General features: G+C 40.7%; 1 protein-coding gene across 2 annotated transcripts in view; it reads left to right on the forward strand.

The window, feature by feature from the left end:
* CLSTN2 (calsyntenin 2) overlaps positions 1–18,487 on the forward strand; it is a 303,869-nt gene that overhangs the window by 217,778 nt on the left and 67,604 nt on the right. For both annotated transcript variants that reach the window (XM_064721578.1, XM_064721579.1), the window contains exons 3-5: positions 6,853–7,048; positions 8,610–8,818; positions 16,327–16,476. In XM_064721578.1, coding sequence (XP_064577648.1) covers positions 6,853–7,048; positions 8,610–8,818; positions 16,327–16,476 — 555 coding nt within the window. The remainder of the gene's footprint in view (positions 1–6,852; positions 7,049–8,609; positions 8,819–16,326; positions 16,477–18,487) is intronic.

Raw genomic sequence — 18,487 nt, forward strand, 5'->3', positions numbered from 1 at the left:
TCATTCATGTGCAAAGCTTTGGAGGTCACTGTAACAGTTTGATCGTGGCATTTCTGCCTGTTCTTTGCATCAAAACTTGATATGCATCTGTCCTGAACAGGGGTTTTGTCTCCTTCAAGGTGGGAGTGAGTTTGCCATGGGATCCTGGGACTTTTGATTCTTTGGGATCTTCCAGGGTCTCTGTGCTTACCTCAGGAAGTATAAAACTGCAACCTTAATTTTAAATAAAGGATTATCTTTGTGTTGATTTGCATGTTGGAGAAAAACCCACGTGGAAGTGTAATACAAGTCTAGAGAGCAATAAAATTAGAACAGGATATGAATGTAAATGAGTAATTTTGTCAGCAGCAAACTAATGAAGCCTGGTTTCCCAGAGATTTGAGCTTCATATTTGATTTACTGCTACCTAAAAGGTACAAGACAGAATTGAAGCTTTTCTTCTTGTGGAGCTTTTAGAACACTTTTGTGTGCTCTCTCTGCCGTTTAGTGAGATGTGACCTCTTTGTCACCCCTCTGCTTTTTCTGTAGCATCTCTGTATTGTGGAGCTGCATAATTTCATAGCACTTGAGGGAAACAATTCATCTCTTTAAAACATAGTTCAAGTTAACAGATGGTTTCAGGAACAAGTCCATGTGTGTAGTCACACATCCAGACGTGTCCTGGACACAGCAGAGTGATCTCCATTCCATAAGGAATCACGAGTTTGCCTGAGCATGCAGTTGTCACTGAGGCTGGAAAAATTATTGAGTCCAACCTGTAGAATTATTGAGTCCAGCAATAACCCAGCAGTTCCAAGCCACCGCTAACCCATGTCCCTGAGTGCCACATTCACATGGCTTTTGAATCCCTCCAGGGATGGTGATGCCACTGCTGCCCTGAGCACCCTGTGCCGGTGCCTGACCCACACTTCTGGTGGAAACATTTCTTTCCTGACATCCAATCTAAACCTCCCCTGGCGCCACTTTGTCGGGATCTCTAGCTTGTCAGAGTGACCCCAAGAAAAGTTCCAAAGTCTCTTTTCCCAGCCTGGTGCTTGAAGGAGGAGTCAGAGCTCTTCATTTCTCGGTCTCAAGGTTGTTTATTGTTTCTTATCTATAAAATTCTTTCTCCTGCCCTGCCGAGGTCCATCCAGCAGGACAGTTCCAGGCACTCTGCCTGCCCCCAGGGCAGTGTTATGTCTTTATACTAAAAACTACGTGTACAATGTTTACAATTACTTCCCAATACCTATCACCTGTGTTAGACAGTGAGCTGCTACTCTAAACCAATCTGTCAGTGCCACCATCACAGCAGAAGATGGAGGCCAAGAAGAAGAAGGAGAAAGGCTGGACATGCCCAGATCCCTCCATCTTGCCTCCTGAACCCCCATACCAAAAACCCCAAAATCTACTTTTCCACCCTGTGATAACTTCACTATTATTCTACCTAAACTGTTGTGGCTTGCTGATCTTCATACAAGGTTGGTAATTTGCTCCATGGGTCATAATCAAACCCACAGGTGTTTTGGGCTCTGTGCCAGGGTCTCTGAGCCCCCTGGCAGGGTCTTGGCTGCTCAGGACAGCCAGAGGGATGTGCTGGGTTCCCACACAACTTGAGCCATTTACTCACCCTGTCAGTTGTTACCTTGGAGAAGAGACTGACTCCCATCCCACCAGAGCCTCCTCTCAGAGAGCACTGGGGTCTCCCCTGGGCCTCCATTTCTGCTGGCTGAGCCCCCCTCCAGCTCCCCCAGCTGCTCCTCACCAGCCTTGTGCTCCAGCCTTGTGCTCCAGCCCTTCCCCAGCTCAGTTCCCCTCTCTGGACTCACTGCAGCCCCCCAGGGTCTTCCTTGCAGTGAGAGACCCAGAACTGGGCATGGGATTTGGTGTGTGGCTGCCCCAGTGCTGAGTACAGGGGACAATCACTTCTGCTGGTGGCCACACTGGTCCAGGCCAGGTACCAAATTGGCTTTTTGGGCCACCTGGGCACACCTGGCTCATGTTCAGCCACTGTGGACCAGCACCCACAGGTCCTGTTCTGTCTGGCATTGTCACCCCAGGCTGGAGCACTGCAGGCTCGTGGTGGCCCTGCTTGGTCTTGCTGAACCTCAGCCAGCACAATGAAACAGCATTTGCTGATTCCTGATTCACACATAACTTGTGCCTTTCTAACTATTGATGCCAGTGATGGAATGTCAGAGATCCCAGCTTTCCATCTGAAGTCTTCAGTATGCTTGGTGTAGTGAAGGCTGAGGAAGTAGAAGGGGAGCTGTGAAAAGCCAAATAATCCTCAGTGTTTCTTAATAACTCCTGAAATTGATTTCAAGTGAATGAGGCTGTGTAGTTATTAAAGGAGTAACATTGGGGATTATTATTTCACTGGAAGAAGCATGAATCTGGTGCTTCATTTAAAGGACAGTAATTTGTAATACAATTTTATTGATCAAGGCTTATAATCACTAAATCTTGCATGCAAATGTGACTGAATGTGAAACATTGTCTTTATCAATTTCCAAATAGTGGATAAATTTGTTGGTTATGTTACAGTAATTATGAACCATCAGTAGCTTTTTTTCAGTCTGTTATAATTTTTACAGAGGAAATAATATCCTTATTACCCCTGGATTAGTAACATAGGGATCTACCATGGCTTTAAAACTTAAAAGAATGTAAACTTCAAAATTAATAGGTGCTTATGGCTAATGATAGTCTGAAAAATTTGAAGAAAAAACATGTCCAGAGTTTAGTTAAAATGAAACTCTCAGTTGAGTTCAGCCCTGTAACCAGAAGTTTTTATAGGAAGCAACTGGAAGCCCTCAGAGTGTGTCTCCTCACCTGGGAGAAGAGAAATTTTCCCTCTTCCTTGGCAGTTGCTGTAGGATTTCATGAATGTGCTTCTACCTTTACACGGTGTCACCAGCTTTTCCTTTTTTTAGTAATTCAGTGCTGCCACCATTTCTGTGATCACAAAATCCTATATCCACCTGCTCACAAACCCATTCAAATGAAATGAAGAACAAAGCACAGAATTTTGCTGGGTTGTCTGTTGGGAGAAAGACGGTGTCCCAATTTGCACTCTGATTATTTCAGCCTTGCAGAGGGGCAGGGAAGAAGGTGATGGAAAGGTCCTACAACTTCAGTGGTGAGTCTGAGGAGGAGAGAAACCCTGCCTCCCTTTTCTCCAGTGATTTACAAACTCATACTTACCTAAGACCCCAGTAAGGAAGATATGGCACAGTTCCCATTGGCATCATGTATGTCTGGTGCAGGGATTGACTGACATGGACTCCACTCATGCCAGCAAAGCAAAGCCATTTATTACACAGTTTACCACAATTTACAGGTCACTACGTTTGTAAAATTTTCCATTTTGACCCCCTTTGTCCTGGTCTCTGACAGTGTTCACAGGGTCTGAGGATGAGGGAAGAGACGAGGATCTGACTCCATGTTTCAGAAGGCTTGATTTATTATTTTATGATATATATTATTATATTAAAACTATAGTAAAAGAATAGAAGAAAGGATTTCATCAGAAGGCTAGCTAAGAATAGAAAAAGAAAGAATAACAAAAGCTTGTGGCTCAGACTCTCTGTCCGAGCTAGCTGACTGTGATTGGCCATTAATTAGAAAGAACAAACATAGGCTAATTAAAGATCCACCTGTTGCATTCCACAGCAGCAGATAACCATTTTGTTCCTGAGGCCTCTCAGCTTCTCAGAAGAAAAAATCCTCAGGAAAGGATTTTTCATAAAAGATGTCTGTGACACTGGTCCCCTTTAGAAACACAATCTTCTGATTATTCTTCTTGTGCCAGTAATGTCCTTTGTTATCTCTTTTGCCATAAAGTCCTTTTTGCATCTCCCCTCACCAGCGTGGTCAGTGTCAGTGACCAGGCATGATGTCTTTACTTCTGTTCCTGCCTCGAGTTTCTCTCTCCCTTGGCTTTCACTGTACCAGGGACAGAAGGTCAGTGATGCTGCCCAGCTCAGCTTCTGTAGCTGTCTGATCTCTGACAGTCTGGGGTTAGCCCAGCTGGCCTAAAATAAACCCCTGTAGCTCTATTTAATAATTACAAATAATATCTGTTACATTTTAAAGACATTGTTTGAAATGCTTAATAAGAGTATTTCTATAGATCTGTCAATGTCTTTGTGTCTGGCAGTGGACCTTAATACTCTGCTTTGTTACAGCTCTTACAGCTCTGTTATGATTTCCATTTGCAATACAGCCATTAAGCAACCTTTTTAAAAAGTCATGATCCTATACATTGAAATTGTTCGTCAGTGTTAGTTCATTTCTTCGGAAACAGCAGTAAAGCCCTTCTTTTGAAAAAAAATCTTACCCAATTTTTAACAACATTTCCAGTTGTTTTCAAATAAGAAGGTTTCTATAGCCACATTCTGGAAGTGCATGTTGGGTTTTTTGCAGTGTGTTTACAAATATCTCATCGTTTCCAGGCAGCTGTCATTATTTTATTTTTGGCAAATGGGAATATGGAGGCAAAATTAGAGTCATATTTAAAGCTGGAGTATCTTGCTTAGGAGCGGGATATGGAGACTTCTAATATTTGATGAGAACTGATTGGAACATGTGCTGTTTCTATGATTGCTTTGCATTAGGGCACTGCCTTTGGAGAGGGAAAAATTATTCATATTTAGATAAGGGCTGAGAGAACTTTTATCTGCCTGGAGCTATTTCTGCTTTTTAAGAACTGTAGCCTGGACATCTGCAAATGCTGTCTTGTTTGCAATCAAACAGTGGATCAATAAAATAATAAAGAGAAACCACTGAAGTTAGGATTTCTGCTGATGGATTGTGCATCTGAGGAAAACTTTATTAAGGAACTATGAAGGCCAGTCTTTATAGCACACAACAAACAGTATTTGCCATTAGATTTCCCATGTTTGCACTGGTTTATTTTCTTTTCAATTAAAATAAAGCTGAAATCCACAATATCATTTTAGATGAATGTTTTGGTTTGAAGTTACAAGGAAAAGCAGATAATTTTTTTCAAAGGTTGTGTGTGACAGCAGTGGGATACAAACTCAGCGATCAGTGCCTGTGATTAAAGCTGAACAGGCTGCTGCCCTTCAGCCTTCTCTTCATCTTGTGCTTTGGCCCCTGTGCACAGTTCATTATCACTGTGCAGCCTGCTTTTATGGATGTGAAAAGTGTTGAAAATCTCAGGCTAAAGTCCATTGCTTCTTCTGTAGCCCAAATATTTGAGCTCACTGAGAGTGAAGAGCAGAGAGCCTGGAAAAGAGCACAGCTTTGTCCTGGGAAACTCCACAGCCCTTTCACACCCCTGGAGGGAGAGGGGACAGCAGGAAAATGTGTAAGCAGAATTACCAAAACAACTGTGTGCTGGTCCTTTAAAGGCATTCACAGGACTGATTGCAATTGTGAAGTGTGGGATTCGTCTGCCTAAATGTCAGTGGATGTAGCTGAGCAAAGCTTCAGCTCCTGTGGTCATAAAGGGAAGCCAGTGTGATGATAGTTGAGGAAATATTCTAAAATTCTGTGTTTATACCTCCATACCTAATCCCCACCCTCCCTGCACACACGCCCTTGCCATTTTCTATTTTTCACACATAATAGGAATTATGAACTTCAGCACTTTGTAAAAGTCACCGTCTGTTCTCTTTTGCAAAAATAAACAATATATTGTAATAGAGCAACAGGAACCTAGCCTGAATTAGAGGTCAGAGATTCAGAGTTAATTTAGAATTTGGCACTTGGCTGAGATATGATTGGCAAGGAGATTTTCAAAAGGCTGCAACTGTAAATTGGAAATAAATGGAAAAGGATTATGTGAGTGGGAGATGGCTTTGAATCTATAATGCATGTCCTAAGACTGACTTGCTCATAAAAGAGCATGTGTTTAATGTGTCATAAAAATATTTAAGTCATATTGATCTTTATATAAATATTTCATTTTTAAAGTTGGATTCTGCATTATCTTGCATAGGAGCAGGATATAGAGACTGAACTAAAAATGAAATAAAATTAGCTCAGTGTGCATATCCTTGCTATCATTATGAAGGATAAAAAAAGGAACACCAGAAATTGGGTCTTTTTTCCCTTTCCAGTCTCATATTCCCACAATATCCTTTATGCTGTCTTTTGTGAGCAAATCAATTTAATTAGTCCTTGCTATATCATCTGTTATATTCTCTAGTGCTCATCTGAGAGGTGCTGTGGATCTGTTCGATCAGGAAACAGTTTGGAGGCAGAGTGAGCTGCTGCCAGGAAGGCACTCATGTATGAGAGTGGGAATGTGGGTGTGTAACTGAGATGTCCAAAAGGGACACTTTTTGGTGTGCCTTCAGCTGCTTCTGATCCAAAGCTGAAGTATGTCTGTAAATAAAGCAGGATGTGTTTTGAATGTGCCCATGTTCTGCACCATTTGTTTTTCCACTGTTGGCAAACTAAACTGCAAGAATCTGCACAGCTACCACCTTGGCAGCTCAAGTGGCTCAAGGAATGACAGCAGTTATAAAAGGACCACCTCTGGAGTATTATCTATTTTTCCTTTTGTTATTTCCTTTAAATAAATACAGTCTCCTAATTTAGCTCAAATGTAATTTAGCTCACTATTGATACCATATGGAATGGCCTCTGGGGCTTTCAGGAACCATTTAGTAGTGACAGAGGAAGAGGGAGGGGTGTGCCTAGAGCTGCACTCAGAGCATCCCCCTGCACAACACCTGCTTAATGGCCCTTTTGGATACACAGTGACCTGAGTCTGTGTTTCCCTCCTCTGGAAAAGCAGGTGAAATACAAATGAACTTTGCAGGTGTCTCTGCAGTGCATAAGACTTAGACCCACCCCCCTTCTCCCCCAGTTATGATTGTTTTGTGCTGTTCCTCACAGGTGAAATTTGTGCTTTTAAAATCCACGGGCAAGAGATGCCCTTTGAGGCCATTGTGCTGAACAAGACATCTGGAGAAGGTCGGCTCCGAGCAAGGAGTCCCATTGACTGTGAGCTGCAGAAGGAATACACATTCATCATCCAGGCCTACGACTGTGGATCAGGACCAGGTGGAACCAACTGGAAGAAATCTCACAAGTAAGTGAAAATGAGAAGAAATATTTTTTTTGCTTTCGCATACATTTGCTCCACAGTCTATGTTATTTCAAGTAGAAAGCAAATAAAGATAAATCACAGTTGCAATATTCTATCCATTTTTGCATTCCTTTTTCCTAGTAGAAAATATATTTCTTTTTATTTGGTTCAGTTAAAGCTTTGCACAGGATCCCCATTCAAGTGGATAAATGCATCTCAGTTCTGGTTTATATTTTCCGTTCGTGCTTTCATTTTGAATACATCCAGGTCATAGAAACTGGCTTTCAATTGATATTTGCAATTTTTAAATAGGTTTTCTCTCTGTTCATCTCATTTCAAATGGTAAGAAAAGAGGAATCATTCCCTTTTTTTAGCATATCTATGCCATAAGCTGAGCAGTGTCACATTTGAATGGCGTCTGACCTCAGCTTTTGTCCAACAAGTCTCAGAGAAAGTGAAGTCCTCTGAAGTGGAGTGTATTGAAGGTCAGTAGGTGGTACTTTTTACTGTGGAGCCAATTCCCTGAATAAGCTTAGGTGGCACAGTGCCTTTTTTCCCCTTTGAATTCATGAAATGAAGCTCCAGCTCATTTGTCATTGAAGATGGATTTAACTCACGTAGATGTATAAGTGCTGTACAAATAGTTCCTTTTGCTGAGAGCCTTTATAATAAATGATTTATAGTAATCATTCTTCCTTTTGCTCATCCAGGACATATGACAATTAAAATTTTAATTAGGTCTGTAATGCAAGCTGAAGTTTTCAGGATATTTATTTAAAAAGAATACAGAGTTAGGAGGAAGCCTGCAATAGCAGATAACCATCAAATCACAGAAACAGGTTTTGCTTCACAATATCAAATTTTATTATGTTTCCCCCTCTCACGTCAGTAACAATCTGGTAGAAATCCAGTTGTGGAAAATGTTGGTCTAATCTTGATCAAATGAAGTCTGGCCCACTGATTTTGTCTAGCAGCTCATGCTCAGCCACGCTGCCTGGGGTCCCAGCCTTTATTGCAGCTCTGCTGTTGCTCCAGAACATCCCTTTTGTGTCCCTCTGTCACCCTGCCTATCAAACCAGAAAGCAAAGCCTTCCAAAGCAAGGCCTTTGGGGTTTACTCACTAAATACATGTGCAGTGTTGTGACTGCTTGAAGGATTAGATAATTGTCAGCAGCAGAAGGTGAGAGCCTTACTTAATATGGAAGAATGCCTGTAAACTGCTCATTTTTAGGTAGTGGGTACGGAAGACTACTGTGTCTTATTTTACTGTGTAATGATATCATCGGCTTTCTGCTGGGGTTCATTTTGGGGGCAGATTTTAATAGCGAACACCATAAAACTCTCTCCCGACAAGCCATGGCAATGGACTTTTACCTAGTAAAAAGTAAGATACTAAAGATACTAAATTGGGCAAATGAAACATAAAAATTCTAATATCTCATTTTAGTAGGGGTTTACATAGTTTTCTAGATATGTTTTGTTAGTCTTTTCAAGTGTTTTGAAAATAAACTGTTAGTGAGGTGCCACAATAAAGTAACTTTGATGTTTTCTGTGCCTGTTTCAGGGCAGTAGTCCATATCCAGGTGAAGGATGTCAACGAGTTCTCCCCAGCATTCAAGGAGAGCATGTACAAGGCCTCAGTGACAGAGGGGAAGATCTACGACAGCATCCTGCAGGTGGAAGCCACAGATGAGGACTGCTCCCCCCAGTACAGCCAGATCTGCAACTACGAGATTGTCACCACAGATGTTCCCTTTGCCATCGACAGGAACGGTGAGTGTGGCCCCAGCAGGGCTGTCTGCAGGGCTGGCAGGGCTGGGGACACGAGCTGGTCACCTGGCTGCAGAGGGAACTCCAGACAGAAATCCTGTTCTCACCTCTGAGGGCAGAGGAATCCTCACACTGAGAGATTCCATCCCTTTTGTGTACAGCCAGGCAGTAATCTCCTGTGGAAATTAAACCACCAGGTTTAGGTGAGCAACATGGTTCTTGGTCACCTGGTCCATTCTCCTAGTTGTCTCAAATCCTGTTTCCCATCCAAGTGATGGCATTCCCCAAGGCAGCATGTGTTCCCCAATGCAGGGGTTATTTACTGGGTTACAGCCACTTCTATTCCCCTGAATTTTCTGAATCAGAACCCGAATATGTCAATATTCTGCATATGTTTATTGATTGTTAAAGCTTTTAGGATCATGGGTCCACAGACCTGCCCAGCTGTGGTGCTTCTGAAGTGGATCCATTATTCTGCAGTGTCGCAGACATCTTTTATGAAAAATCCTTTCCTTAGGATTTTTCCTCCTGAGAAGCTGAAAGGCCTCAGGAACAAAATGTAAACAATGATTATCTGCTGCTGTGGAATGCAACAGGTGCATCTGTGATTGGCCCATGTTGGATGTTTCTAATTAATGGTCAATCACGGTCAGCTGGCTTGGACACAGAGCTCAAGCCACAAACCTTTGTTATCATTCTTTGCTATTCTATTCTTAGCTGGCCTTCTGATGAAATCCTTTCTTCTATTCTTTTAGTATCATTTTAATGTAATATATATCATAAAATAATAAATCAAGCCTTCTGAAATATGGAGTCAGATCCTCATCTCTTCCCTCATCCAAGAAACGCTGTGAACACCATCACACTGCAGCATGGAAGAAAATGTATTTGGAGCATAAGTACCATTTCTTAAGTTTTTGTTGGTTTGTTTTAGTTGTTTTTCAAAGGTATATATTTTATATTTTAGTGAAAATAATAAACCATATTAAGTTTTCCATATGCAGCAGTTTTTAATCTTAGTGGCCTTGTGTGTCACCTTCCTGGACCAGCAAAGAACATGGAACTGAGTTTGGGAATGGTGATGGAATTGCATGAAAAATGTGTGGAAGGTCCTTCCTCCCATTCTCTGCTTGCTTCAGATTATACAAAATAGTTTCCCCTGAAGAAACACCCTGTGTGCATACCCAGCAGTGCTCTGATTTATCTCTCCTAGCAGAAACATTTAATCCATGTTTGGAGGAGGAGGGTACAGTTTGGAAGTTAAATCTGACTTTTGGCCAAACTGTAAATTGAAAGCATGCATGGAGCTACTGTTTTCTCTGAGCAGTCATTTTTATGTTGGGATGTTTTATAAAAACTCTTAACCCTGTTCAAAAATTATTCATCTATATTTGTTCAGTGCACAATGCACAGATGAGCATCAGAAGATAATAACCTGTTACATCAATAAATTTTAATGACTTTGGGGAAAAATCCATCTCGGTATCACACGCTGGGAAGCGAGTGTATGGTATGGGAAGTGCAATCATGAGGAATATGTTTGTGTTTGAGTAAATGAGGGCAGCTGGCACAGTAGCCCTGAGAATTCTTGAGAACCCAGAGAACTGCACAAAGGATTTTTTACAGCAACTGGGCACTTGGAAGGGCATATTTGGAAGCAATTCCCTGGAAGATTTTCCTCTCCATGGCTTTTTTTCTAACTGTGTGATTTCCCATGTTGTCATAAAAGAAAGTTCTCTATGTCTCTGAATCCAGTTTTTTCCAAGGCTCCATGTCTGTGTGAAGGGTGGGTACTTGGGGAAGCCACACGTTGTCTCAAAATTTCCTGTGGGGTTTGTGCCAGATATAAGGGACAGAGAATACCCTGAAATTGGTGTGATACAGAGTAGTCATTTCTATTACTCATGCCTTTTCAGCTCCTATCACACAGAGCTGCTGCTTCAGGAGTGCTTGTGGCTTTTTACAGTCACAGATATGATCAAAAGCATAGGAAATGTCAGGAGTCCTTGGTTACATCTTTGTCCTCATGTGCCTGGGACCTGCTTTTCAGCAAAGGCAATGAGAAAATCATTGATTTAAATGTGGCTTTAAAACCTGCGGTGAATAATTGGTATAAGGTTGTAATACTTGCAGTTTCTTGGTCATGAGTTCAATTAATATTTTTGATCTATTTGTTCACTAAAAGAACAGTGCTGCCACAACCAACAGTAATTGCAGTCTAATTTGCAATTTTTTAAGATAATGGTAATTGCTTAAACCCACTGGGATTACAGACAAAGTCAGAATAGATTATTATACTTTTATTTTTTGACAAAATTATGTTGCTTAGTTCCACCACATTTCAGTGCTGAGAATGTCTCTGTATGGCAGCTGATAGAAACTTTCTGTGGTGCAAATTCTTTGGAAACATGCCCATTTATGTTCCTGGTAAGGTGGTTAAAATAGATGTATGAGATGCCTGGGTCTGTCTGGTAATACTGTGCTAATTAGGATTTTGTTAACAGGAGTTTTTTTAGCCATTGTGAAATACAAATCTAGGTTCTTGTGTCTCCTGCAGGTTATGATTTTTTTATGCTTTTCAGTCACCTACATGTGGAGCTTCATTGCTCAGAAAGAGGATAAGTAAATACCTTAAAATCAAATCTAAATGTTGCAAGGGGCCCCAAAAGATGGAGGTGGGGGTGAGTTGTGAGGAAAACATGCCATTGTCTGCCCCACATAGTGGCATTTTTCATGACCAACGTATGAAACTAACCCTAAACATAGGTCTGTAAAAAGATGGAGCTCTATGATAGCTCTTTTTCTTTTGGCAGGCCAGTGTCTTGTTAGGTAAAACTTATTTCTTGTCCCTAGATCCATGCATGGAGCATTTTTTTGGGCTTGAAATTTGAATTGCACATTGGGGAAGGTTTGCAGAGAGGCAGAGAGAGCCCTGCAGGCTCAGGTGTTGGTGCACAGGCTGCCCCATCCCCACTCCAGGGGAGGCAGGAGTGAGAGGGCACAGGAAGCAGCATCAGCCTGAGGGTATTTCCTACTTTGGGAAGGTAATATAAAACTTCTCAGTTATCTTTGGGAACTCCAGCCCTTGGTATGTGATTTCCTTGTGGATGAAATTCCTTTGAGTTCTGAAACTATAGCACTAGTAAAATGCAGTCTTGTGTATGATGAGCCCAACTCAGAGGGCAATGAACTCTGAGTCATAAAACACAGTCATGTAAAGGCAGGGGACAAATCTATGCTTTGCTGTGCAAAGAACTGTGATTAAAGGTGTAAGGCATAATATGTTTTAAAGTAGTATTGCATGCAGATTAATCTCATTTTATCCTTAGCAGAGAATGCAAATCAAGTCAGTTACTGCAGCAATATTGTGTAGGCTTTTTTCAGGTGACAGAAAAATTAAAACACAATGCACAGCTCTGTCAGAATGCCAGCAAAAGCCATTTTTATTCATGTATCTTGTGCTTTATTTGTTAGGGATTATGGTCAGATGATCTGGGAACTCAGGTATAAATACAAATTCTGTCACAGCTCTGACCTAGTCTCACCTCAAAAATGGGGATGATTCTTATTTGCCACCTGGCTCTGGGGAGCACTTCACAAATGCTTGTTCCAGCTGTTCAGTGTGAAGATGAGAGAGGGACCTGTCCAGTCCATACAGATTTTATCAGGTTACAAATCCTGGACAGAACAGGACCTCACAAAATCCCCCTTTACAGCACCCAGGGCTGCAGCAGGAGCTGTGCACACTTCATATGGCCAGGAAAGTAAAGCCAAACTTTATAGCTGAGCATCTGCATTTGATATTTATGTATTTATTAAATGACAGATTCTTTCCATTATCATTTAAAAATGAACCTTTTTGACAGGAAGATCAATTGATTTAGTAACTGTGGAATTTAGGAGGGAATTGCCATACTAAATCAGTCAAGTTTTTTCCCCATTCTTGTGTCTGCTCCAAAGTAAGGTGGAAAAGCCATAAAAGAGGAATGTTTATATCCATCTATACCCAAAACTGACATTGAAGAAACAGAGGTGTAAATGTCCTCCAGTGTCCTCAGGAAGGTCTTTTTATATTCCTCTAGTCACTGATCTGCTTTTTGTTGTTTGAAAATAGCTGGTTTTAGCTCTGGGTATTTCCAGGGAAAGGCTGATATTTAGGAAAACTGAATAAAAAATGTATGGCCTAATTTTGAATTGTGTAGAAGTGTACTTACTTCTCCATTAAAATTTTCTCTTTTTAATGTTATTAATTACTTTTTTGTCTGTGGGTGAGATGTAAACAGAAACTTTCAGACTATCATCTCTAAAACTTTACTTAGTCTGTGTTTATAGTTCTTTCCTTCTGTGTCAGCTTTTTAATTGTATTGATTAAGTTATAAAAACCTAAAGAATCATAAAGCATCAGAGATAAGAAAAAACAATATTAGGAAATCAATAAACTATTGGGTAACATCTCCAAGTCATCCAAATGACCTTCCAGAACAACACCAAAGAGTCAGAATCTTTGTAGTCCAAATCTGAAATGGCCATAATGAAATACAGATCTTGGAAGATAGATTTAATGAAATGTAAAGATATTGTAATGATTTATAAATCCTGTAGGACCGTTGGACAGTTTTGGTTTCTTGAGAATTATCTTTGCTGATCACAGACTAAAATAATACCAAGAAGAACCAAATAGGGAAATATAAAGATTCATGTATGAAATAATATAATGGAGAAGGGACAGAAGAACTGAGCAGATATAAAGTCAGTAATTAAGTACATACATACAGTGGCAGTTTTTCATTAAATCCTCTTAGGCAGCCACTAATTAGGCAACTCAAGATAGTAAAATGGGCGATTAGATTGTTTTGTCAATCACTAACTCAAAACCCAATGAAGTAGTTTCTTGGGAGTTCTGCAGTTTATTGCAGCCCCAAGACACGTGAACAGTCTCTGTTTCAGCCCCCACATTCCAAGAATGAGTCACAGCTCTTCAGTTCTCGGTCTCAGAGTTGTTTATTGGATCTTATCTATAAAAATTTTTCTCCTGTCCTGCCAAGGTCACTCAGCAGGACAGACAGAGGCACTCTGCCTGCCCCCGGGGTGGTGTTATCTCTTTATACTACAAGTTATGGATAACATTTTTTCAATTACTTTCTAATACCTATCACCTATGTTAGACAGTGAGCTTCTACTCTAAACCAATCCCAAAGTGCCAAGAGCAGAAGATGGAAGTAGAGAAGAAGAAGAAAGGCTGGACATGCCCAAGTCCCTCCATCTTGTCCCCAAAATCTACCTTTCCACCTAGTGATAATTTTATTATTATACTCCTTAAACTTCTGTGGCTTTCAGGTCTTCATACAAAGCTGGTAATTTGCTCCATGGGTCATAATCAACCCCACAGGTGTTCTGGGCTGTGTGCCAGGGTCCCTGAGCCCCCTGGCAGGGTCCTGGCAGCTCTGGGCACCCAGAGGGATGCACTGAGCTCTGACAGAGTTGATGTGGTTGTTGCAGTTCTTGTGGGGAACAAAGAGCTGTGCCCATGGCAGGTCTGAAAACGCCTGGCAACGTGAGGTACCCCAGAGAGAGACCCCCAGAGGCTGCAGGACACTGCCCTGGGTCCAAACCAGCCTTCAGCAGCTCACAATTCCATTTCTCCTTTTAAGACATTTAAATATGAGAAGAGTTTGTCCTCCTGTGTGCCCTGCCCACAAAGAGAGCAGGAGAGACTCAGAGCCAGCAGTAAATGGGGTATTGGGCCTGACTTATAACTGCAGATGCAAGGGTCTATTTAAACTACAGGTTTTGGACCTGGAGGTGGGGATAAATGCAAACAACAGCCTTTCTTCAGGCCTGACCTGGAAAGTTTTGCATCCATTTCAATAAACTCCTAGAGCTGGCTTTAATGTAGTAGTAGCAAAAAGTAGAGTGGTGGGCTCTGACAAGATAAGGAGTGTGAAGCAGAGAGACAGTGGCTAAAAGTCTTCACTTGTCAAATTAATGGAGCTTTAGTGAAAGACTTCTTTTAAGAAGCTGCATTTTTCTGCTTTCTCTTGTCTTTCATCCACTTGTGTGAAAAGAAAAAAGAAAATGAAACTGAAATGCTCAAACCAAACCTAACGTTTTGTGCCTAACAAAAGAGACTTTGCCCAGCACCTGTAGGGATCAGTTCACTGCATCTGACTTAATTCCAGGATATGGGGGGCTGCCCATTTCAAATTTAGCACCAACAATTGGATTTTGCTGATACTTGCTTGCAAGCAGATGTTACGTGTAGCACTGCTGCAAAGTTTGTTCTTTGAATTCTGGAACAAAAATCCTCATTCAAAGAGATAGTAAAACAAACAGCCCTGAGCAAAAGCATGAAATTAATTAAACAAGTTTCAACTTGTGCAGAAAGTAAATTTCAGTGGAAATGGACAGGATTAAAACACTGAACTTGTTAATAGAAAACCCATATATTTTGCATTGTGCTCTCCCAGTCCTCCAGGAACTATTCAGAGAAAGATCTTTCCTTCTGAAAGTTCTGGTGTCTTTGTTCCCAAAGCAGGCAATTTGTTACTTTTTTATGTGTGTCAGGCTCAGCAGATAAACCCTGTTGTTGCTGGGTTTTATTTTGCATGTGATAACTCTGTGCTGCCCTATCAAATACCGCTAAACACTGTAATGCAGGAGGTGATTCTAGGGCTTTTCCTATTTTTAAAATGTCTCTCACCTACAGGGTAATAGCTTCTGAGAAAACAGGAAGATACTTGGGTTCAGTAGTGGATCTCAGGAAGGTGGCTGTTAAAGCCAGGTATTATGGCAAATGTGGAAAAGGAGAGTGCACTAATACCTCACGTGTCAAGATGTAACTGCTAATTACTTTTACCATCTTACTTTAGAAAGTGTTGTTGAGCAGATGTTTTTTTGACAGAGCCATGCCTACATTATATCACTCCCATCTTATATTTTCCTACAAGTATCTTATTTCTCTGCTAGATTGAAAGAAAATCCTTTCCATTCCTCAGAGCATCCTGCCTCTGCACATGTCCTGTGTGCTTCAGAGGGTGTCATAGACATCTTTTATGGAAAATCCTTTCCTTAGGATTTTTCCTCCTGAGAAGCTGGGAGGCCTCAGGAACAAAATGTAAACAATGGTTATCTGCTGCTGTGGAATGCAACAGGTGCATCTGTGATTGGTCTCATGTGGTTGTTTCTAATTAATGGCCAATCACAGTCAGCTGGCTCGGACTCTCTTATTCATTAATTCTTTTTCTATTCTTAGCTAGCCTTCTGATGAAATCCTTTCTTCTATTCTTTTAGTATAGTTTTAATGTAATATATATCATAAAATAATAAATCAAGCCTTCTGAAACATGGAGTCAACATTCCCATCTCTTCCCTCAGCCTGAGACCCTTGTGAACACAGTCACAAAAGAGCTCAAAGTCACAAAGCACTTGATGAACCAGGATCCAAATGCTGCAGTCTGGGGATGCTCAGCCAAGAATGAATCTCTGAATGTTTTCTTGTGTTGAACCTCTAGGTAACATCAGGAACACGGAGAAGCTGAGCTATGATAAGCAGCACCAGTATGAGATAATGGTCACAGCTTTTGACTGTGGGCAGAAGCGTGCGACAGAAGATGTCTTGGTACGAGTTAATGTCAAACCTGTGTGCAAACCAGGCTGGCAAGGTAAGGTTGAACAGCTTTTCTATTTTAATTCTTTATTTAAATATCTTTTCTTTGGTGTTTTCCCTCTGCCTCACAGTAAGGAATGGAGGGTGCTTGTTGCACTGGTGTGGAAAACTGCTGCTGTTTTTTCTGCCTCATTCCAAGCCTGCTAACAAAGTGGATGATAATCCCATGTTTGCTTGCATTTGCCATGATTCTTCTCTAGGCAGAACAAAGAGCAGACCAGACAAAAAGAAGACAAATTTCTACTCTAATAAGTTATCTTGTGAGTCTAATAAGTTATCTTATGAGAATATTCTGGAAGGTTAAAGAAAATGATGCTGTTTTGCCATTGTTCTACTATTCCTTAAAAGAGCATTTTTGAAGCCACCATGGCAAGGTGTTTCTGCCATGTGAGCTGGAGTTGCTCAGGTTATCTTGTTCAAGGTTCAGGATTGGCTTTTGTGGCAGGCAGGAGCCAAGGCACCCTCAGTGGGAGCGAAAAGCATCTTTAAAGCTGATTCCTGTCTTGATACTGAGACATTCTGGTAGGAATCAATTTGATTTTCTAAATAGGCTGTAAGGATCTATACCCTGTCTGGAATGGAGAAAACCTCAGCTGACAATGTACAGGGAAGGTATATATGCCACTAATTATTAGGAGTTAAGATGGAAATGAGGGCTGGATTACAGACAAACAAATTGGATGTGACCATGTTATGCAGGTGTCATTCAGGACTAACTTGACCTTCATAATTGTAATTTTTAAACATAATGATTGAGAAGGAAAAAATCAGTTTGGCTGTTGTACTTAAAGGTAAATTTGCAGGTTGACATTTAGAAAAAAAAATATTTTCTTTGGGAAATGAGAAGCTGTCATCTAGAGGAGCTAGTAATGAAATGTTTGCAATAGCAGGATTCCATTTCCACAGCCCTCACTTGGAGCAGAGCCACGTTTCAGTTTTTTGGGATGTACTAGTACCCAGGTATTTGAAGAACATTTTTGTTGAAAGAAACCACAGTACCTATGAACTATTTCCACATTTTCTAACTGATATTACTGTTCACATGATTTAGTCTATAAAATTATTATAGTCTCTTTACACTAGAGAAATATTCTGTTTCCATTTTATGGAGTTATCTCAGATAAATTAATTATCCCCAAATTAGCTTGAGATTTGTATTAAAATGGGTGTAATGGAAGAATTTTTTTTTCATTTTTTTTATTCAGGTATGTTTTTGGTTGAATAAGTTTTGCAAAGGTGGTAGTGATGTATTTCTATTGCCCAGTATTATTTCACAGTTCATGTGGTTGTTATGCTTGTTACTGGCTCCATCAGGTGGGTTTAGACACTAGGCAGCCAATAAAAGGAAAAGTAACAATCTCAAACAGGTTTGATCAGGGTTTGGGGTGTGTTTTTGATGCTTTGTTTGTGTTATTTGTACCTTTCCATCTGTCAAACACATGACTCTTCACCTCCCTGGCACATCCCCAGGTCAAGGAGCACAAAATGAAAGGGGATGTCTCCTACTCAGGGTGGAAGGTCTTTAAGTAAACAATTGAGTAGATAGGGCTTCATTGCTTAATTATTATTAATTCATTAATTGTAATTTGAAAATGAGCTACAACGTAAGCATTCCAGAAATTTATACATTTCTCTTAAAGAGATTTTTTTCATACCTTTTTATTTTTACAGGTGGAGAAATTCATGTAGGTGATGCTGTTTGCCAGTTTGAGCCAGTAAAAATCACCTGTTTCTAGGGAAAAAAATAAGATCAAATAAGCAGAACTTTCCAAGAGTATTTGTAGTAGTTAAAGAGGAAATCTGGAGACTAGAAATGGAAGATATTTGTAGTGTTCTTTCTTCCCTGTATTTGGTGCTCTGTGACCTCCCCACAAAGGGGCAGCCAGCAAGTTTGCTCCATCTTCTTTGAAATAATGCTATATTTGTAAAGACTGGATGACTTCAGGAAATAAAATAATGGGAGGTTTTTGACAGAAAAGAGGAATATTCTGAGTCTTTGGTTATAA

The sequence above is a fragment of the Zonotrichia leucophrys genome, chromosome 9, assembly GCF_028769735.1.
Source record: "Zonotrichia leucophrys gambelii isolate GWCS_2022_RI chromosome 9, RI_Zleu_2.0, whole genome shotgun sequence".
In the NCBI taxonomy this organism is placed as follows: domain Eukaryota; kingdom Metazoa; phylum Chordata; class Aves; order Passeriformes; family Passerellidae; genus Zonotrichia; species Zonotrichia leucophrys.